The following is a 23,237-nucleotide window of genomic DNA, read 5'->3' on the forward strand; positions in this document are numbered from 1 at the left end:
TAGAGGAGCCATGGCTGGAGCTGGATATTTGCAAATACAGTAGAGTCTCGCTTATACGACATAAACTAGCAGGCAGAATGTCGGATAAGCAAAACTGTTGGATAACAGGGTGGGTACAGAAGAAGGAGCCCCTTTCTCTGTTGCTGGGGAAGAGGCTTCTCCTCCTCTTCCTTGGCCATCAGGAAGAGGAGGAAGCTTCTATCACCACTGTTCCTTTGCTCGCCTGCCCTCCCTCGCTCACTCACTCACTCACTCACTCACTCACCAAGCTGGGTCCTGGAAGCGATGGCAGCAACACCAGAACCCAGCCTGGTGAGTGAGTGAGTGAGTGAGTGAGCAAACAAGGGAGGGTGGCTCTGGGCGTCGGATAATACGGTGTGTCGGATTAACGGAAGTTGGATAAGCGGGATTCCACTGTACATCCATCCCTCCACATTTGTAATTTTGGCGTTTGCACCTGAATATTATTTACAGATTTAGTTAAAATAGTCTCTCTAAGAATCTCTAGGACAATTCAATTATTTGTTGAATTGACACAACCTTAAAGAGTAAGGAGGACGAAGGGACATGGTGTCTTAACAATAATTTGGAAAAAGGTGATGAAGAGCCAGTAAAAGACAGATGGAAGTCTACAATCTTTTTTTTAATTGTTATTTATTTATATATTTTTGTTACTATTATTATTTCTCCCCCTCTTACTTTTATTATTATCAGTACTTTTTTTCCTCATTTTTCCCTTTCAGCTATCTATCCACCTATATATATATAGGTTTTGACGAGTATATATATATGTATATACATATATGTGTGCGTGTACAGATATATTTATCTCTTCTCTCTTCTTTTTTGCTTCCTACTTTCTTCCTATAAAGAAATGTTCTCCCACTTTCGCTGTGAAATATCATGATCTGTATTTTTTTTTCTCTCTCTTTCTCTTTCTTTATAATGTAAAACTTTAATAAAGATATATATATATATATATATATATATATATATATATATAATATCTAGGACAGGCATGTCCAAAGTCTGGCTCAAGGGCCAATTGCGGCCCCTGTTCAAATCTCCACTGGCCCTCTCTCCTACCTCCCTTGCTTCTTCCATTCCTCCCTTCCTCCTCCCTTTCTTGACTTCCTTCCTCTCTTGATTCCTTTCTTTGTTCATTCCTTCTTGGAGATCAGAGCCCTGGAAAAGGCAGGCTCTTTTGGGAATACCTGCACCCACTCTCTGGGGCAATAATCTTTTTGGAAATAAATGGTAATCATAACCTTATTGAAAAGGAAAAATGATGTCATATCTGCTTGGCAAATGTGAATATTCATGAATATATGGAGACCACCTTTTGAAAAGTCAAGAAAAGTATTGAAGTGGAGCCGCCGGTGGCCACCGGTGGCGCAGTGGGTTAAACTCTTATTCTGGCAAAACTGCTGACTTTAAGGTTGGGTTGCTGATCTGAAGGTTACCGGTTCAGATCAGCAACCCAACCTTAAAGTCAGCAGTTCTGCCAGCACAAGGATTTAATCCACTGCACCACCGAGGGCTCCATCTGACTGGATGCAAGTATGCTTATGGACTTGCAAGGTCATATTTTTCTTGACTAGTGGTTTTCAAAAGGTGGTCTCCATATCGTACTACAGCGGCTCATATAATCCCAGGTGGAATGGTATGTTCTTGAGTGTCACGGAACCGTGGTAGAGGAGAACTTTTGCAGTTCAGTATAATTTTTTTCTGCATAAGAAGTGGCTCATTCCTGCAAGGAACAGAATTTTATTCATTCTGTGCAGAAAATGCTGGGTTTTTTGCACACTAAAAGCCGCACACACAGTGAGTCCATGCTCTGTTTTCCAGCCAATGCCCATTTTTGTGCAAAAGGTCCCACATGCCCTTTCCTGAAATCTTATGGTGGCCATCAATTTTCTTTTTAATTGATGATACAATGTGTTGTCGAAGGCTTTCATGGCCGGGATCACAGGGTTGTTGTATGTCTTTTGGGCTGTGTGGCCATGTTCCAGAAGTATTCTCTCCTGACGTTTCACCCACATCTATGGCAGGCATCCTCAGACCCTAACCTCACAACCTCTGAGGATGCCTGCCATAGATGTGGGTGAAACATCAGGAGAGAATACTTCTGGAACATGACCACACAGCCTGAAAGACATACAACAACTCTGATGATGCAATATTTGTGAATATCCCTTACATCTTTAGCTGAGAGTGTCCCGCAACTACAACTCTCTTCCTGTTTTTAATCAGCACCAGGAATAATAATTTTAAAAACCTGAATGGTCCTTAATGACCTTCCTTCCATTTGCTCAAAGTCATTCCAAGCCTGCAACACCTTTTTCCTAAAACACTCTTTTTCTGCCTCCAGCTGTTCTTTGGAGCCTCGATTCCTTCCCTCCTTGGCTGTTAGGTACTTAAAACGCACACTTGCGCAGATACACAGAGGCTTGTGTGGAATTTCCCTGGAGTGAGACCTTTTGAACAACAATCTGTTTAAAAGAAGGGCCCTTTTTAATTTTAAACGGGAGAACAAAACACTCATAAAAGTCCACTGATGGCTTGCTGTTTGAATCACATAAAAGCCGCTTAGTTAATTACTTGGGTTTGAAAGTCCCCCATAAATGGCCGTCTGGGCCCAAGGTCAGCGGGAAGGGTGTCAGCTTCCAAGGAATGAAAGAAACAGGTTGCAAATGCATTTCTCATATTTGGCTAAATAGCCTGCTTTGCAAATGGTTTTATATTGTGTGCATCATTGTTTGTAGTCCAATTGGCAACATTTGGCTTAAGTGTGCGATTTCTTTCCTCTTTGTTCTGCCTTCTCTTCATCAACTTTGATTCTTTGAGCATAATAATAATAATAATAACAGGAAAAACTCAGCCGCTATCAGGACCTCAAGATTGAACTTCAAAGACTCTGGCAGAAACCAGTGTAGGTGGTCCCGGTGGTGATCGGCACATTAGGTGCCGTGCCAAAAGATCTCAGCCGGCATTTGGAAACAATAGACATTGACAAAATTACGATCTGCCAACTGCAAAAGGCCACCCTGCCGGGATCTGCACGCATCATCCGAAAATACATCACACAGTCCTAGACACTTGGGAAGTGTTCGACTTGTGATTTTGTGAAATGAAATACAGCATATCTATCTTGTTTGCTGTGTCATAATAAAATAATAATAATAATAATAATAATAATAATAATAATAATAATAATAATAAGGTTCCTGTGCATATTTCAGACTGTATGGCCATTTTCCAGAAGCATTCTCCCCTGATGTTTCACCCACATCTGTGGCAGGCATCCTCAGAGGTTGTGAGGTATATAATAATAATATGTTTCATTTTCCGGACTGTATGGCCATGTTCCAGAGGCATTCTCTCCTGACGGGTCGCCCACATCTATGGCAGGCATCCTCAAAGGTTGTGAGGTATATAACTTCAGAGGTTGTGAAGTATATAATAATAATGATGATAATAATAATAATAATAATAATAATAATAATAATAATAATAATAATAATAATAATAATTCTTTCCAGGTTCGGAGCTGATGCCAAAGGCGCTCTCCACCCGCATCATTGGCGGGATCTGGTGGTTCTTCACCCTCATCATCATCTCCTCCTATACAGCCAACCTGGCCGCCTTCTTGACTGTCGAGCGCATGGAGTCCCCCATCGACTCAGCCGATGACTTGGCCAAGCAGACCAAGATTGAATATGGCGCCGTGAAGGATGGGGCCACCATGACCTTCTTCAAGGTGAGATGGGATGGATTTCCATCCCAGTCTGCAGTCAGACTTTAGAGTATTAGAGCATTAATCATGGAGAGAAGACATGGATTCAAGCAGTGGGAAAAGTGATCCCACCTAAACATTAGGAAGGTCATCCTTCCTGCAATTTGAAAACAGTTGTTGATATTTCACTGCTGAACTCCTAGTTCAAGAGCCACAAGGTGTAACTTCATGACAATAGAGCTATTTCTGCCATGAGGTGTAGCCATGGTCCATCTGCGTTGCCATTTTTTGCAGTTTAATGTGGTTTGTCGTCATCTCACTCGTTCAGTCGTTTTCGATTCTTCGTGACCTCATGGACCAGTCCACACCAGAACTCCCTGTCGTCCGTCACCGCCCCCAGTTCCTTCAAGGTCAAGCCAGTCACTTCAAGGATACTGTCCATCCATCTCGCCCTTGGTCGGCCTCTCTTCCTTTTTCCTTCCATTTTCCCCAGCATCATGATCTTTTCCAAGCTTTCCTGTCTTCTCATGATGTGGCCAAAATACTTCAGCTTTGCCTCTAATATCCTTCCCTCCAATGAGCAGCCATTGGGCATTATTTCCTGGAGGATGGACTGGTTGGGTCTTCTTGCCAAGGTCCAAGGCACTCTCAGGATTTTCCTCCAGCACCAAAGTTCAAAAGCGTCTATCTTCCTTCGCTCAGCCTTCCTTATGGTCCAGCTCTCGTATCCATAGGTTACTATGGGGAATACCATTGCTTTCACTATGCGGACCTTCGTTGCCAGTGTGATGTCTCTGGTCTTCACTATTTTGTCGAGGTTGGCCATTGCTCTCCTCCCAAGAAGTAGACGTCTTCTGATTTCCTGGCTGCAGTCTGCATCTGCAGTGATCTTTGCACCTAGAAATATAAAGTCTGTCACTGCCTCCACGTTTTCTCCCTCTATTTGCCAGTTGTCAATCGGTCTGGTTTCCATGATCTTGGTTTAACTGCAACCCAGCTTTTGCACTTTCTTCTTTCACCTTGGTGATAAGGCTCCTCAGCTCTTCCTCACTTTCAGCCATCAGAGTGGTATCATCTGCATACCTAAGGTTGTTAATGTTTCTTCCAGAAATTTTAACTCCAGTCTTGGATTCGTCAAGCCCCGCATGTCGCATGATGTGTTCTGCGTACAAGTTGAATAAGTAGGCCGATAGTATATAGCCCTGCCATACTCCTTTCCCAATCTTGAACCAGTCTGTTGTTAATGTGGTTATGAGACTTTATTATACAGGCCCTAGTTACTGAATCTCACAAATGCACAACTTGGTGCCCCTCTTCCAGGAAAAGGTTGGGAGAGCCATGTCATCTTGCTTTAGTTTTTAAATCATGTCTGCTTTTGCAAGGAGGATGTTTTTTCACCCCGGTGGCGAAGTGTGTTAAAGCGCTGAGCTGCTGAACTTGCAGATCAAAAGGTTCTAGGTTCAAATCCCAGGAGCGGCTTGAGCGCCTGCTGTTAGCTCCAGCTCCTGCCAACCTAGCAGTTCGAAAACATGCCAATGTGAGTAGATCAATAGGTACCGCTCCGGTGGGAAGGTAACGGTGCTCCATGCAGTCATGCCGGCCACATGACCTTGGAGGTATCTCCGGACAATGCCGGCTCTTCGGCTTAGAAATGGAAATGAGCACCAATCCCCAGTCAGACATGACTGGACTTAACGTCAGGGGAAACCTTTACCTTTACCTATCGCAGTTTAATGTGGTTATGAGACTCTATTATACGGGCCCTAGTTACTGAATCTCACAAATGCACAACTTGGTGCCCCTCTTCCAGGAAAAGGGTGGGAGAACCATGTCATCTTGCTTTAGTTTTTAAACCACGTCTGCTTTTGCAAGGAGGATGTTTCTTGCTCCCTTCGACTTGCTCTTCCTGCAAATGGAAAAATAGCTCAGCCCCTCCTTGCCTTTTGCAACCAATTTTCAAAGTACAAGGAGGGAAAAGGAGGGGTATTTGGTCGTTCTCCCTCCTCCTTTGCAGTCATTCCTCAAATTTAATTGGCAAAGAAGGAGATGGGTTTTGAAATGGGAGGATAATCCTTTGGCGAGGCGCAGCCGAAACACACACACAAACCCCCGTCTCAGGCTTCCCTTCAGAACGCCCACATTTGCAACCAAAAGGCATTCTTAAAGCCCCTTCTAAATCTCTTAATTAATTTTCAAATCTTTAAGCGGCATTGTGCAAAAAGAAAGAAACAGAAAGAGCGGGGAAAGTGTAGTATCTCCGCTTAGGCTTCGACCAGCTGCCACAATTAATTTATTTTTCAAATTGGGGAAATTAGCAAAGATGTTTTTCATGGGACGGCTCGGGCTCACAGTTTGGGACTCAAAGCGGCTTATGGCAGATTAGAAAACAGTTGAAAATGCACAGAATGCAAAAGTTTTCAAAAGTGACTGTACATCCAAACATTAAAAACCACTTCAGGGATCATTTTACTTAGCATAACTTTATGTGTATAATAATAATAATAATAATAATAATAATAATAATAATAATAATAATAATAATTGTGATTTTGTGAAACGAAATCCAGCATATCTATCTTGTTTGCTGTGTCATACAACGTCGTTGTGTCAATAATAATAATAATAATAATAATAATAATAATAATAATAAGTTTATTTATATCCTGCCTCCATCTCCTGCGAAGGGGACTCGGGGCGGCTTACAGCAAAATCAAAATACAAGCAATGATAAAATATAAAACATCAAAGGACAAAAACAAAAACCAATAATAAAATATACACAATAGGTGATATTGTGTATGGAGCTAGAGGTGCAGTTTGATGCCATTCCAATGCTCTGGAATCCTGGGAGTTATAGCATTACCAGGCCTTTAGCGTTCTCTGCCCTAGAGAGCTGGGGCCTCCCCAAACTACATTTTCCAGGATTCCATATGCCACTATGGCATACATTTTTATCAACATGGGGTGCATCTATAATTAACACAGTTCAACACCACTTTCACTGACCAGGTTGAATGCTATGGGATCCTGGGAGTTGTAGTTTGCACTCTTTGGTAAAGGAGGCTAAAGGCATTTTAAAATGAAAGTCTCCAGGATTCCATAGAATTGAGTCATGGCAGTTAATGTGGTTCCAACCAGCATTAATTCCACCGTGTAGATGCATCCTATGAAAGGATTCCTGTTGCAGGATGGGATAGATGCAGGGTCCAATAAAAATCCCACCTTCTGATCTAAGGACAGGTAAGGATGATTATGATGATGATTACAGCAACTACTACTACTACTACCAATAGTAATAATAAAATGGTGGTGATTATGATTTTTTTTCCATATCAGGAGTGACTTGAGAAACTGTAAGTCACTTCTGGTGTGAGAGAATTGGCCATCTGCAAGGACGTTGTCCAGGGAACGCCTGGATGTTTGATGTTTTACCATCCTTGTGGGAGGCTTCTCTCATGTCCCTGCATGGGGAGCTGGAGCTGACAGAGGGAGCTCCCCCACTCCCTGGATTCGAACTGACGAGCTGTCGTTCAACGGTCCTGCCGGCCCAAGGGTTTAACCCATTGTGCCACCGGGGGCTCCAATGATGATGGTGATGACAGGTTTTACCAAGGGCTCTCCTGCCTTTGATTTCTTGGAGAAATCCATTGCTTGCATCTATAGTTGCTTCCTCCTCCTTTCTCTTCTGAGCCATTCTATAGCAAAAGAGAAGCCGTTCCAGCGTTGGGCTTTGTCCTCTGGTGGAGAAGGAGGCTCTCTCTTCCAAGTCCCATTTTTTCGGGTGCTGTTCCTTTCTCCTCCTCTTTTGTGCATCAGAGAAACATCCCTTTATCCTTCTCAAGTATCTTCAGGCAGTTTTCTGGCACTCTCCTGCAACGTTTTTTAAAAAGAAATCTATCTTTTATTCATGATCAGACGTTTGCTGTTGTTTTGGTTCCCTGGGTTTCTTGATGTCGGCGCGTGTTGCGTTGACTTCAGGCAATCGATCGGTCTTCCCTCACTTCTAGTTAGGAAAAGAAAAAGAAAAGGTGGGTGGGAATTGAATTATTTTAGGGCATAAATGAGAATTCTAAAGGGCCCTGTCTGAACTGCAAATACCAGCATTCCATAGCAGTTAAAGTAGAAAATAGTATGAAGGTGTAGTGTGATATTGTCCTTAGCTGGAAGGCCCTCGGGGGAGAAAGGTGGGATAGAAATAATGATGAAGACGATGAGGAGGACAATGATTATGATGATGATAACAACAACAGGAAAAACTCAGCCGCTATCAGGACCTCAAGATTGAACTTCAAAGACTCTGGCAGAAACCAGTGCAGGTGGTCCCGGTGGTGATCGGCACATTGGGTGCCGTGCCAAAAGATCTCAGTCAGTATTTGGAAACAATAGACATTGACAAAATTACGATCTGCCAACTGCAAAAGGCCACCCGACTGGGATCTGTGCGCATCATCCGAAAATACATCACACAGTCCTAGACACTTGGGAAGTGTTCGACTTGTGATTTTGTGAAACGAAATCCAGCATATCTATCTTGTTTGCTGTGTCATACAACAACAACAACAGCAACAGCAACAACAATAAGGCCAATAAAGAAGTTGGACGACCCTCGACTTTTGAGAAGATTTTCCTGGGTTAAAAAGTAGTCTTATACGCCAGAAAATACAGTACGTCACTTGCTTGACTACCATCAGATCCTCTGAAGATGCCAGACACAGATGCAGGGTTTTTTTTTCATGTCAGGAGTGACTTGAGAAACTGCAAATCGCTTCTGGTGTGAGAGAATTGGCCGTCTACAAGGACGTTGCCCAGGGGACGCCCGGATGTTTTGATGTTTTTACCATCCTTGTGGGAGGCTTCTCTCATGTCCTCGCATGGAGCTGGAGCTGATAGAGGGAGCTCATCCGCACTCTCCCTAGTTTGGATTCAAACCTGGCAGCCTTCAGGTCAGCAACCCAACCTTCAAGTTACAAGGCTTTAACCCACTGCGCCACTGTTTGCAAATCTGGGAGCAAATATATTTCCACAAAGAATGTGCTGTTTGAGCTGAAAACATTTGTTTAAACCCTGAAAACTTACTTTCTGCACACTCACAAAAAAGAGGCAACATTTGTATTCAAAGATTGCGGATAAGCAGGCCAGGCTTCTCCACTCCAAGGAGATTAGGAAAAGGTAAAAGTTTCCCCTGACATTAAGTCCAGTCGTGACCGACTCTGGGGGTTGGTGCTCATCTCCATTTCTAAGCCGAAGAGCCGGCGTTGTCCATAGACATTTCCAAGGTCATGTGGCCAGCATGACTGCATGGAGCGCCGTTACCTTCCCGTCGGAGTGGTACCTATTGATCTACTCACATTGGCATGTGTTCGAACTGCTCGGTTGGCAGGAGCTGGGGCGAACAGCGGGTGCTCATTCCGCTCCCGGAATTTGAACCTGGGACCTTTTGGTCCGCAAGTTCAGCAACTCAGCAGTTTAACACACTGTGCCATCAGGGGCCCCAAGGAGATTACTGCATCGTAAATGGGGCAATGCTTGAGATTTGCCATTGGGAGGAATGGCTTTACTTTTGCCAGAGTTCTGCATCTCCTTTGGCCATCTTTCACTGCTTGCTCCGCGAGAAGCTGAAGGTTGTTGGGCTTCTCAAGGCAACGGAAGGCTTTTTGCAGAGGAAAGAGTGCGACTTTGCAACAGAGTTTCCTGGCAACCTGTGCCGAGGGTCTGTTTGCCACCGAAGGAGGACGGCTGCCAAAATTAGCAGATGGGCTGCCGATGAAACAACCGCTTATTGCAAGACGCTCCTATTAATTTGAACAAAACAACCCATTTATACCGCAATTCACTTGTGTAAAAAAAAAAAAACCCACTCTCTGAGTATGTTTATACCATCCAATCATTATGTAACAAAGGGTGCAGCCTCTCAATAAATCTTCCCTTTGATTTCTTTTTTTTTCAATCATGGCTTGGCACTTAAATCAATACATGACAGATACCTGATTAACTTCAAAAGCTGATGCTGTTAATTGCCTGCTGTATTATTGACTGTTAGCTTTTAATGGCAAGCAATTACAGTGGACATTTGACAACTAATATGGTTATTAAAGGGAAAAAAAGGGAAGCTCCCCTCTCGAAGGTGTTGCAGGAATAAAAAAAGGGGGGGCTTTTAATTTGCATGCAATCAAAGCCTGGCCTTAATTGGAGATGCTTTCCAATGGACCGAAACTGACTTTGATGGCAATGAGAACATCACACATCAATGGCACACATAATACACACACTAGATAAGCACACAACCCAATGTTCAAGCATTCAAAGCTTAGATGTTCAGCAGGAAGAAGGGTGTGGACCTTAAATTTCCCACATGATTTTCCGTGAAAACAAATCCGAGTGCCCAGATTGACACTTTAAAAGAATTGAAGGCGGTGGAATCTTTTGGTGGGATTAATCTTGACAGATTATGGGCAGATCTGCATTGTAGAGTTAATGCAGTTTGGTAACACTTTAACTCACATGCCTTCATGCTGTGGAATCCTGGGAGTTGTAGTTTGGTGTGGCACCACCACGATTTGGAAGCTCCTTTTTGGAGGTTTTTAAACAGAGGCTGGATGGCCATCTTTTTGGGAGTGCTTTGATTGTGCTTTTCCTACCTGACTAGGGCCCTTCCAGAAAGCCATATAACTCGGGCCCGGGCTGTGGCGCAGGCTGGAGAGCAAGCCAGCTGCAACCAGCTGCAATGAATCACTCTGACCAGGAGGTCATGAGTTCGAGGCCCGCTCGGAGCCTATGTTTGTCTTGTCTTTGTTCTATGTTAAAAGGCATTGAATGTTTGCCTATATGTGTAATGTGATCCACCCTGAGTCCCCTTCGGGGTGAGAAGGGTGGAATATAAATGCTGTAAATAAATAAATAATAAATAAATTAAAATATCAAGGCAGATAATCCAAAATGTCTGCTTTGAACTGAGTTATCTGAGTCCACACTGCCATACAATTCAGTTCAATGTGGATTTTATACAGCTATGTAGAAAAGACCTTAGATGGCCCAAGCAGTCATTTCCAACTCTATGATTTTATTATTATTTCACGGAGAGGTCTAAACTTGTCAAAATCCCAGGATTCAAAGCATTGAGGCGAGGTAGTTAAAGTGGTGCTAAACTTTATCACACGTGGAATGCTGTGTCCAATTCTGGACACCACAGTTCAAAAGGGACATTGACAAACTGGAAGGTGTCCAGAGGAGGGCAACTAAAATCAAAGGTCTGGAGACCATGAATCCCAATGAGGAGCGTCTTAAAGAGCTGGGTATGTTTAGCTTGCAGAATAGAAAGTTGGGAGAGACACAATCGCTGAGTATAAATGGAGCTGGAAATTTGAGGTTTTTCAAGAACCCGCGGATACTGAGGAACTCCTGGCAAGCTTTGCTAACCACGAATGTTCCGAGTCAGGAATCAGGAATCTCACCAGGTTGAAGGCAAACAACAGAAGCATTTATTCAATGTGTGCAGAAATTGCACTTGTATAGCAATGGGTACTCAAACGGTACCAGAGCAAAGCAGATGGAAAAAGCAGGCTTTTTATACCTAAGAGTTTTCATGCATTAACATTGCTAGGGTTCGAAATTCCCTCCCATCTCCCTGATTGGCAAGATCGGCCGGCATTTCTCAGGCTTCTGTTTGGCCGAGAGGCGGGCCTTAGCTGGTGTGTGCATTGATTGGTGGAGGAGGCAATGACGTGGCCAGGGATATTCTTTCCAGACCTAGATAGGGAGATTTGGGGAGGCCGACCCTTCATGGAGAATCACACGGGGCTCTTCAATTTGAGGTTGGCGACCATTCTCCAATTGGGTTGGATCCCTGCCTGACTTCCAAGACTATTTCTGATTGCCAAAATTAAATTGCTCTAAACTGTATAAGATATGCATTAAAGATTTCCAAGAAATATAACCTTTTTTAGGAAGGGGCACATGGTCTGGTGCCCACTAATCCACTGGCCACCTTAGCCATCCTTTGGTGAGACAGCCATGGAGGCCAAGGGGCCATGAGTGCTCTTCGCAATGGAACATAAGGGTTCTCTCCTCCGGCTGTTTTCTTCCTTTGTTCAGTGTTACTCTCTGGCCTTTCCTATTCAAAAGGCAGCTTCTCATTATTTTATTTTTTGAATAAACAATACGAAGAGATTGGGAAATGGCAGATAAAACATCCCATAGAAAGCCAGGCTCCAGAGACTCATTAAGGATATTATTATTTATTAAAACGTTCAATAATTAATTTTGTAGACAGTTACCCTTAGGGTCCACAATGAAAATGAATATTTATTGTTCACTTTGAGCATCCAATGCTATAATTTTAAAACGTTTCTCCGTTGGGTGAACTGATTGGCAGAATCACCAGATTTGTTGAGTTCTCTTTGCTTAGGTTATTTGCTACCGATTTATGGTGACCCTGAGAAGAAGAAGAAACCCTAAAAAGCCCACCAACATCCACAGCTCCCCTCAGATCTTGGCCATGGGATGGTCTTGTGTTGACACATCCTATTTCTTTGGTATTTATGAGAAAATGGACCTTCCATTGCTATCAATACATACTCCAGGATGAAGGTGTCATGAATACTTTTTGACCTTAAAATGTTTTTTAATCCATTTTCAGTGGGACAGAGTGCATCAGGCACTTTCAGAGAAAGAAGTAGACACACAGACTAAATACTGGTTTTATAATAGCTATACTGGTTGCGCAGACAAAAGGGGAAACATTACATATACAGTAGAGTCTCACTTATCCAACACTTGCTTATCCAACATTTTGGATTATTCAACGCATTTTTGTAGTCAATGTTTCCAATACACTGTGATATTTTGGTGCTAAATTTGTAAAATCATAATCTAATTTGATGTTTAATAGGCTTTTCCTTAATCCCTCCTTATTATCCAACATATTCGCTTATCCAATGTTCTGCTGGCCTGTTTATGTTGGATAAGTGAGACTCTACTGTACTCATAATCCATTCACTCATTCATACCCACCATCCTTCTTCATTCAGTCCATCAGGTTTCCAGGAAGGAGGCAGGTGTTCAAATGCTGCATTCTTCACAGTTTGGAAAAGGAAAAGGGTCTCCTTATGTAGCAATTTTTGGTTATCCATTATTCGACTGTTTAGATAACCAAAGAGAACTTTACACCAAAACTTTACACCAAAAGTCAGTTTCTCTGGATTTCTCATTAGCACTTTTCATGTCAGAATTTAATCACCTCCTCCATAATACCATTTTCAGGTGTTGTTTTGTGAGAGTAATTCGCAGCGTAGCAGCAGTTGTATGTTGTCAATGGAGCGCAGAAACGAAGAGACGTCAGAAAAGATGTTAAAAATATAAAAATATAAAAAGTTTTTTGGTTTGTGTCTTCAATCATGCCAGATTTTAACAGGCCCTAGCCAGACTCCAACCATAAAATTTCATTCAACCCACTCATCAGAAAGGCTTCACTGGGCTGCTTTGAGGTAGATAGAATTGAAGGAAGGAGACATTCACAGCCTTGATGGTTCACTGTTTCCCTCCCTCTCTCTGCTTTTCCATGGGGCTGTCCTTCCAGAAGTCCAAAATCTCCACGTTTGAGAAGATGTGGGCCTTCATGAGCAGCAAGTCCTCTTCCCTGGTGAAGAACAATGAGGAGGGCATCCAACGCACACTCACCTCCGACTACGCCCTGCTGATGGAGTCCACCACCATCGAGTACATCACCCAGAGGAACTGTAACCTGACCCAGATCGGAGGACTGATCGACACCAAAGGCTACGGGATCGGCACCCCCATGGGTCAGCAGCAAAGGGGTCTATAAAGGGGGAATAAGGGGCACAGGGGAAGCCAAGAGCATCCTCAGAGCCATTGCTCTCAGTCCTGAGAGTCATGTAATGTCCTCCATTTGGATGGCAGAAGATCAAGGTCCTTATTATTATCTTATTGGACCCTGTTGTCATTTCCAAACATGGTAGGCCCATTGTATCAATGAGCTTTCTCTACTTACCATTCAGTAATCAATTCAATACATCTAGCATGAACTAATAGAATCGAGTCCAAACAATATTCCCTTGCAATGAAGGAAAAACATCTGTAGATGAACCCCCCACAAAACATATTCCTGAAATGAAGGGTTTTGAAGGGATTTTCAAGAAAACCCTTTGGGGGGCGTGGGTGTTGTGGTAATCTCTGAGTGGTAGACTCAATTTAACCCTCTCTGGGGGAGATTCCACCAAAAATATAGCAGAGCAGCAAAAGCAGACTTTCAAAAACAGCAGATTTCTGATGAGTGAGCAAAGAGAAGCCTTTTTCTGTTAGGATGGCAATTGATTGCAGAGGCTCAGTAAAAGTTCAAAAAGCATTTATTCAGGTAAAAAGAATTCCATTGTAGATAGAAAGGTTTAGGAGCTGTCTAGCTTTCTAGGTTAGTTTCTAAGGAAAAATAAGAAAGGTAAAATAACAAACATCTAGATAGTTACATCTTGCTTGGAGGGACAGCAAGATGCTGTTGTTAGCTTGAAGGACAAAGAGGAAGAGAGTGAACCAAAATGGTTCCGACCTCATGGTCCAGTTTATTGGGGGCCATAAAACATTATGTCCAATGAGAAGTTAGTGTCCCTGAAGATTCACATTTCTACTAACATCAAAGTAAGGGATGTGACGTAAACAGGATAGAAAGAGGGGAAACACAGTAAAGCCTATCTAGGCATGCTTTGGAAACAGAGAAAGGATTCCCTCAATCTAATTCTATCATCTATCTGACTACATCTAGACTTGAGTAGTCCAGGGTGATTCCCAACACTGAGTACCTTAAAGGTCTCAGATCTTGATTAACACTTCTTAGTACTTGGATGGCAGACCACCAAGGAATCCCAGAAGATGTAGGCTATACTTCATAGCATTTCTTCTCTGAGAACCCCACCCCCTTCAAAGTTCATGGGATTGCCATAGGTCAACAGGTAACTTGAAGGCGCACACAAGACCTTTACTTTATCCTTGTTCCGCCTTCAGGCTCTCCCTACCGAGACAAGATCACCATTGCCATCCTCCAGCTTCAGGAAGAGGCCAAGCTACATGCCTTGAAGGACAAATGGTGGAGAAGTAACGGCTGCCCAGAGGAAGAGAACAAGGAGGCCAGTGCCCTCGGAATCCAGAACATTGGGGGGCTCTTCATTGTCTTGGCAGCCGGCCTGGTCCTCTCTATCTTTGTAGCCACCGTTGAGTTTATCTACAAGCTGCGGAAAACTGCAGAACGCGAACAGGTAAGTGCTGGGGAATCAGAGAGTCAATTCAGGTTCCAATACAAGACTTCTACCATTAGTTTCCCATGATAGTCTGCCCTATGTTTAGACACCTCCTACTGTCAAGATGTTCTTCTTTTTTTGGTAAATATTTTTATTGTGCAATTTACAAGCAACCTGTATATTTCTTGTTACAGTAGAGTCTCACTTATCCAACATAAACAGGCCGGCAGAATGTTGGATAAGCGAATATGTTGGATAATAAGGAGGGATTAAGGAAAGGCCTATTAAACATTAAATTAGGTTATGATTTCACACATTTAGCGCCAAAACATCATGTTATACAACAAATTTGACAGAAAAAGTAGTTCAATACACAGTAATGCTATGTAGTAATTACTGTATTTACGAATTTAACACCAAAATATCATGATGTATTGAAAACATTGACTACAAAAATGCCTTGGATAATCCAGAACGTTGGATAAGCAAGTGTTGGATAAGTGAGACTCTACTGTACATAGAAAAAAAAATCGTATTCTTTTCTCAATTTGATAAAAATACATCAAGATAACCATCACCTAGAATAATGTGTAAGAAAAAAACTAACCAAAACAATACTAAAAAAAGGGAGAAGAAAAAATTAATAAATAAGAAAAAAAGAAAAGAGGAAAGAAGGAAGATATATAATTTAACAGTTGCTATATTTTCCCTATAACTTCCAGAGCTCTGAATGCAGTCTTCTTTGTTATTCTTTTTGTTCATATGTTTTCAAATTGTAGGTAAGAAAAATTTAACTACAGTAGAGTCTCACTAATCCAAGCCTCGCTAATCCAAGCTTCTCGATAATCCAAGCCATTTTTGTAGTCAATGTTTTCAATATATCGTGATATTTTGGTGCTAAATTCGTAAATACAGTAATTACAACACAACATTACTACATATTGAACTACTTTTTCTGTCAAATTTGTTGTATAACATGATGTTTGGATGCTTAATGTGTAAAATCATAACCTAATTTGATGTTTAATAGGCTTTTCCTTAATCCCTCCTTATTATCCAAGATATTCGCTTATCCAAGCTTCTGCCAGCCCGTTTAGCTTGGATAAGTGAGACTCTACTACCTTTATTTTATGTTGTGATCCCAGGAAGTTTTATTAGTCTAACTTTATGTAAATATTTAATTTTTTTCCTTTTGTAAATATTCTTTCATAGGTTTCCAATCAGTTCTGTTTTTGAAGTGTCTGTCCTGCGCTAATTTTTGAGTCAATAAATCCGTATTCATTACATCCAGCACTTTATTGATCCATTTCTCAATAGTGGGTACTTCTTCTAGTTTCCATACTTGTGTCAAGATGTTCTTCTTGATATCTTCAGTTCAGCTTCCAGTCTGACTTCTGAGTGTAGGGCAAACAAGATGTCCGTAGCCCAGGCTAATGAATTCGTAATTTTCCTCCCTTTGCAGCGCTCCTTCTGCAGTGCCATGGCGGACGAGATCCGGCTGTCACTCACTTGTCACCGGCGCGTGAAACACAAGCCCCAGCCTCCAGTCATGGTCAAGACAGATGCCGTGATCAACATGCACACCTTCAATGACCGGAGACTCCCCGGCAAGGACAACATGACCTGTAACACGGGTATGACCCCCGTGTTTCCATAGCAGAACATGGGGTGCAGACTGAGGGTGGGGGGGCCCGAGCTGGATACGGGCGGGAGACCAAGGAAAAAGAAGGCCCGTCCATATTCCAGAAGGAGAGAAAGAGCCAAGCTTGGGGTTTCCTTGGATACAACGCCAGCCATTGTTCTGTGAGGACTTGAGACTACGAACCGTGTCGTCTCCGTTTTGGGATTATCTTCACCTGCCTGGTTTTCGAAGCCAAGCTTGAAGCATTTTGGCTTTCGGAGCCTCCAACACGTCCTCCTCTCTCACTCAAGAGATGCCACAAAGTGTTGATGTTTACATATCAAACAACTGGAAGAAACCAAACATGGTGGGAGGAGGGGAGGGCTGGCTGGTCTGGCATGGAGATGACTAGCCAAGTCCTGGATCCAAGGCTTTCTTTCGAAGTATGGCAATAAACAAAATGACCTTTGCTGTGGGGCCAGATTCTGGACTGGATCCCACCAGCCATGGGTCTGTGGTGATGGAGTGGGAGGGGAGGGCCAAAGGAGGACCTCTTGTCAAAGCCACAGCCTCCTCGAAGAGGTGCCAAACTGTGACCTGATACCTCAGTGCTCTTCTGAACCTCAGCTTCTCTGGCAGCTCCTCAACAGGGGCTCCGCCGGCCCACTCCCTTCTGGCAGAACGAGTGGGAAGAAGGCCATGGAAATCCCTCTTTCTGAGCAGAAGAGACAAGATGAGTGGACAGGGAAGGGAAGCCAAGGGGGTGGGTTGTGAGGGTATCAATATCTCCTCTGCTTCGTGGTGGTGGTGGTTCCAAGAAGGGATCGATCATGAGGCCATTGCTCTTGGCATAGGTTGGCCTCATGGGCTCCTACTTGCAGATCATACAAGATCAGGACCCTGAGGGAAGAAGGGAGTATGGGAAACTGAGGGAAAGTTAGTGGTGGTATGGGTGGGCAAAGGGGTGTCATGGGAAGTGGGCAAAATTGATAAGGGCAACAGGGGGTGACATTCCATGCAATGGGATTAAGGCTACCCAAGGCTAGAAGTGATCGTATCTCTTGGTATTCATCTCTCGATATTCATCTGGCACTGGAAGTGGAAATCTCTGCCTAGGTACTCTAAAGCCCATCCACCTGGAGTTGACAAGCTTGAGTGCAGGACTGGAGCCTCAATCACCTCCCATTAAAAACCATTTCATTGCAATTGGGGAAGGTGTGATGCAATGAATGCCCCCTTCCCTCCTGAATGGCTGCTTAGCTAACTCTTTCTTTGCTTCTGTCATTTCCAAACACATAAGTGGATGATGGGTTGGGATGCGTCATTTTCACCCTGGGGTAAAATACAGAGCAGAGGCCAGTCTCCTTCTTTCTGAGGCTGCCCAGTTTGGCACTTCCAAACCGGTCAAAGGCATTAGGGACCAACATTCTTCATAAGGATGCATTTCTTCACTCTTGGTAACTCTTGAAGGAAGAAGCAATGTGTAATTTTGGCAATTTTCTTCCTGCTGCAAGAAAAGAGGATGTGTAGTTCAGGATTTGAACTTGGGGACCAAAAGGTCCCAGGTTCAAATCCCGGGAACGGAATGAGTGCCCGCTGTTAGCCCCAGCTCCTGTCAACCTAGCAGTTCAAAAACATGCAAATGTGAGTAGATCAATAGGTACTGCTCCGGTGGGAAGGCAACGGCGCCTCATGCAGTCATGCTGGCCACATGACCTTGGAGATGTCTATGGACAACGCCGGCTCTTCAGCCTAGAAATGGAGATGAGCACCAACCCCCAGAGTCAGTCACGACTGGACTTAACGTCAGGGGAAACCTTTACCTTTACCTTTTAGTTCAGAATTTATTCTGCACGAAATCCACACGTTTCCTTTGCACACAAGGCAGCATTTTCTGTGCAGAAAATAATTATGTACAAAAATATTGTGACTGAACAGAAAATGCTTTGTGTGTACACACATTTTCTGTAGAATCAATTAGAATTGCAACCATTCATCTCATCAGTGTTTCCTGACACTCAGACATTTTTCTCCCCAAATATTCCTCCCATTACAAATTCTTCATCTTTCTTTTTTTCCTGGAAGGTAGGAAATGGAGGACAAGGTGGCAGGTTTAGAAATGGAAGATGCTTGTATGCTATGTTTGGTCAACAAGCCCAACAGCAAGGCTACAGCCTTTGTGCATCATTCGCAGATTAGCTCCCAAACCCAGCTGTGAAATGTTTCCATTGTCTGCCCTTGGAAGGTAATGATTTCTTAATATTGATGGTCCGAAAATTAATCTCTTTCCAATGTCAAGAAGGTGGGGATTTAATGTGTCGCATCAGTCACTAATTAATTCTTGACCAAACCGGCAGTTTTAAGAGGAACAACGGAATGTATAGAGAATGGTTGTCATTTAAAGGAATCCCTTCTTGGGGGGTCAGTGAGCTTGTTTTGGGTCTAATTCATTCATTACCATTGTGATCGAAGGAGCCAAGCCCTGTTCCCATAGTAGGATCAGCAGCATTTTTAATCACTCGGTCGAAGTTCACACTAAAACCTGAAGCGGATGCACCAGTTGGCTGACTTGGGAACCCACCACTACTGCTGCAATGCAGCCTCTGTAATACCCAGTTTCCAAAAGGTTCATATTGTAATCCTTGCTTTGCCTTCCCCGATGCCAATGTAATTGTAAGTAGCAGAAACCGTAGGTCTCTTGAATATATTTAAACCAAAGAACAGGAGAGCAGAAGCAGAACATATCAGCCGGTTCAGAAAAGGAGCAAATTATTCTTTCTTTTGCACGTTTTTATTTTTTACACCTTCCCTCCCAACCCTCTCATCTGCATCTCCTCCATCCAGCAGATTTTTTTCAAAGCCAGCACTGAACCGGGTGATCTTCCTCCTCCTGAAACTGCCTCGGCAAAACCTTGCTCTATAGACGGCCCGTAGTGAGAGTTCTCTTGAGGAAGGAGGACACAAGTGAACACCTAAATGAATTAAACTAGTTTTAACTAGCATGTTTATCCTTCAGCCCCTCATTCTCCATCAGCCTCCATTGCCCCCCAGTTTCATGTCTCTATTCCTCAGCTTCACATAACACAGAGGGCTCTTCCACCTCTTCTTCTCATGTTGCAATAATCTTGCAATTGCCTTGCACATATAATAATAATAATAATAATAATAATAATAATAATAATAATAATAATAATAATAATAATTTTATTTTTGTACCCCGCCTCCATCTCCGCGGGGGAACTCGGCGCAGCTTACAAATACAAAATGAAAGTACAATAACATCAAGTACCGAACAACACCCAAATGAAAATTAAAAAGACATAAAATAAAATGACAACCATTAATAAAACACACTGAGTGCACTAAGTGAGACTTGTAAACATGGTGGAAGTTAATGAAAGGTTTTTAAGAACTTAAAATTAGCTGGAGGTTTTGCTAGATCACAGGTGGATGATGGGTTGGAAGGTGCTATGCTTGTCCTTGGTTCATAGAATCATAGAGTTGGAAGAAACCATATGGGGAGTGGAGGATAGGCGCATAAGTGGATGATGTCATAAGTGGATAATGGGTTGGAAGGTGCCATGCTTTTCCAGGCGTCATAGACTCATAAAGGTGGAAGAGACTATAAGGGCCATTCAGTGGATGATGGGTGCATAAGTAGATGATGCCATAGTTTGGAAGGTGCCATGCTTTTCTGTAGAAGCAGAGTTGCAAAAGATCATAAGAGCCATTCAATGGGTGATGGGTTCATAAGTGGATGATGTTTTGCTGGGTCAGAAGGGGATGATAGGGTGGAAGGTGCCATACTTTTCTGGGTGCCATAGAATCATAGAATTGGAAGAGACCATAAGGGCCATTCAGTGGATGATGGGTGCATAAGTCAATGTTTTGCTGAGTCAGAAGGGGATGATGGGGTGGACGGTGCCATACTTTTCTGGGTGCCACAGAATCATAGAATTGGAAGAGATCATAAGAACCATTCAGTGAGTGATGGGTGCATAAGTAGATGATGTTTGCTGGGTCAGAAGGGGATGATGGGGTGGACGGTGCCATACTTTTCTGGGTGCCATAGAATCATAGAATTGGAAGAGACCATAAGGGCCATTCAGTGGATGATGGGTGCATAAGTCAATGTTTTGCTGAGTCAGAAGGGGATGATGGGGTGGACGGTGCCATACTTTTCTGGGTGCCACAGAATCATAGAATTGGAAGAGATCATAAGAACCATTCAGTGAGTGATGGGTGCATAAGTAGATGATGTTTGCTGGGTCAGAAGGGGATGATGGGGTGGACGGTGCCATACTTTTCTGGGTGCCATAGAATCATAGAATTGGAAGAGACCATAAGAGCCATTCAGTGGGTGATGGGTGTATAAGTCAATGTTTTGCTGAATCAGAAGTGGATGATGGGATAGAAGGTGCCATACTTTTCTGGGTGCCATAGAATCATAGAATTGGAAGAGACCATAAGGGCCATTCAGTGGATGATGGGTGCATAAGTCAATGTTTTGCTGAGTCAGAAGTGGATGATGGGGTGGACGGTGCCATACTTTTCTGGGAGAGTTGGAAGAGACCATAAGGGCCATCCAGTGGGTGATGGGTGCATAAGTGGATGAGGAATTGGAAAATGCCGTTCCAATTCCCTTGCTGTGTTGAGGGAGTGCATCACAGCTTATCCACACACGATGGCTTGTTCTTCAATGTGTTTGCACTTGGGGATGTCATCCAAAAGCATTTGTGGGGTCTGCCTTTTGAGTGTGCGAAAGGGGAGGATGTTGGACTGAGGGACCTAAAATGGAACATGAGATTGGAGTGAAACCTGCTGCTCTTTCTTATGACTGGAAACCTCTCCAGGGCAGTGCCCTGGAAGACGGAGATAAAGAGGCTCCTCCTGCTTCGGAGACGGCCAGCAAATGCCAATGCTTGCAAGGGAGTCCCCTGAGCAATGCTCCCTGCTTGCCTCCATTTGAGAGGGATGGACTAAATGACCTCTGAAGAGCCCTCTCAACCTTGGACAGTAATAAGCTCATGACTGGCAGACTCTTGCAAAAGTGCGAGTCCAGTTCCAAAAAAAAACAAACCCGTGTTCTCTTCTCACAAATCACAATAAACTCACGTTTGTTTGGTCACCGATGTTTAATTTGACTTGGGCAACCGTTGCGTCTCATCGCCATGTGAGGACGGTTTGGCAAAGGAAGTCCCAAACTGGCCTTGTTTTGTGGGAGCCCAGTCCACTTTCTGCCGACAACAACAACAAGAACCACAACAACCAACAGGCGACGTTCAGAAGGAACAATTCCCTTTGTGGACCTGCAGAAAATTTCTATGGATATAGGGGATTTTTTGGGGGTAAAAAACGAACAACAACAAAAGCATTTTGTAATGATTTTTGGTTTCATAGTAACTGTGTTACTTGCAGCTCATTCTAGGCGGATGTAAATAAATAAATAAATAAAACAAATTTCCAAAAAATGAAACAAATAAAAAAATGAGTTTAAAAGTTTTAAAAAGAAAGGAGACAAATCTCTGGTTATTTTCCTTTTTAAAGAACACTGTGATCTATCCAAGTGCACAGTTTGCTGTATGAGGTGACATTGTTTTAAATTTTAAATAAAAAAATACCATAATTTCTCTAAAAGGAGGCCAAACCCAGGTTCTTTCTTTTGAGAATTTGCATTTTGAACGTTGTAATGTCTAGGTGTTGCCCCCAAATCAAGTATTTGCAAAGCAGGTGAGGCAGGACTATAAGTAGAATCTCACTTATTCAACACTCGCTTATCCAACGTTCTGGATTATCCAACGCATTTTTGTAGTCAATGTTTTCAATACATTGTGATATTTTGGTGCTAAATTCGTAAATACAGTAATTACTACATAGCATTACTGCGTATTGAACTGCTTTTTCTGTCAAATTTGTTTGATTTTTTGGTGCTTAATTTGTAAAATCATTACCTAATTTGATGTTTAATAGGCTTTTCCTTAATCCCTCCTTATTATCCAACATATTCACTTATCCAACATTCTGCCGGCCTGTTTATGTTGGATAAGTGAGACTCTACTGTACTTGTTTTTGCATTTGGGCAGCAATTTCTAAAATCTCAAGTCCATTGGCTTCTAAGTATAGATGGATTGCCACTTGTTATGAGTAGGATGGTGGGAGATGCAATCCAGCTGGACCATATCATAGAATTACAGAGAAACCTTGTGGACCATCCAGCTGATGTTTAAAAGCCTCCTGTTGGGAATCTATCGAGCAGTTAGACTCAAAAATAACCCTCTTTTGGGACGATTCCTCAAAAATACAACAGAGTGGCAGAACCATGTTTCATAAGCAGCAGAAACTTACGTGTGGTGAGCTTGGAGAGGCCTTTGTTTCTCAGGATGGCAAAGGATTGCAAGGTCTCCTTAAAAGTTCAAAAAACATTTATTGAGGTAAAAAGAAATCCATTGTAGATAGAAAAGGTTCTTGGAGCTAACTAGCTCTCTAGGCTAGCTGCTACTAAGGAAGGTGAAAAGGTAAAAATAACAAAATATCTAAATAGCTACATTTTGCCAGGAGAGAGTGCAAAATGTGACCTTCTCAGATCGAAGACAAAGGAGGAAAAGAGAATGGCTGACCAAATGGTCCAAGCCTTTGG

At 42.8% G+C, this 23,237-nt stretch overlaps 1 protein-coding gene and 1 long non-coding RNA gene across 2 annotated transcripts in view; both read left to right on the forward strand.

Moving 5' to 3' along the window:
- Positions 1-17,849, forward strand: part of grik3 (glutamate ionotropic receptor kainate type subunit 3) — a 211,166-nt gene extending 193,317 nt beyond the window's left edge. The window contains exons 13-16 of the mRNA XM_008119888.2: positions 3,543-3,760; positions 13,311-13,533; positions 14,747-14,997; positions 16,442-17,849. Of these exons, the coding sequence (XP_008118095.1) occupies positions 3,543-3,760; positions 13,311-13,533; positions 14,747-14,997; positions 16,442-16,636 (887 nt within the window). The 3' untranslated portion in view covers positions 16,637-17,849. The remainder of the gene's footprint in view (positions 1-3,542; positions 3,761-13,310; positions 13,534-14,746; positions 14,998-16,441) is intronic.
- An 891-nt stretch (positions 17,850-18,740) lies between these two features.
- On the forward strand, positions 18,741-22,237 carry LOC134293861 (uncharacterized). Its single transcript, XR_010000838.1, has 2 exons — positions 18,741-20,281; positions 20,399-22,237. It is a non-coding gene; the product is annotated as an uncharacterized LOC134293861 (long non-coding RNA).
- The last annotated feature ends 1,000 nt before the right edge of the window (positions 22,238-23,237 follow it).

The sequence above is a fragment of the Anolis carolinensis genome, unplaced genomic scaffold (genome assembly GCF_035594765.1).
Source record: "Anolis carolinensis isolate JA03-04 unplaced genomic scaffold, rAnoCar3.1.pri scaffold_10, whole genome shotgun sequence".
NCBI lineage: Eukaryota > Metazoa > Chordata > Lepidosauria > Squamata > Dactyloidae > Anolis > Anolis carolinensis.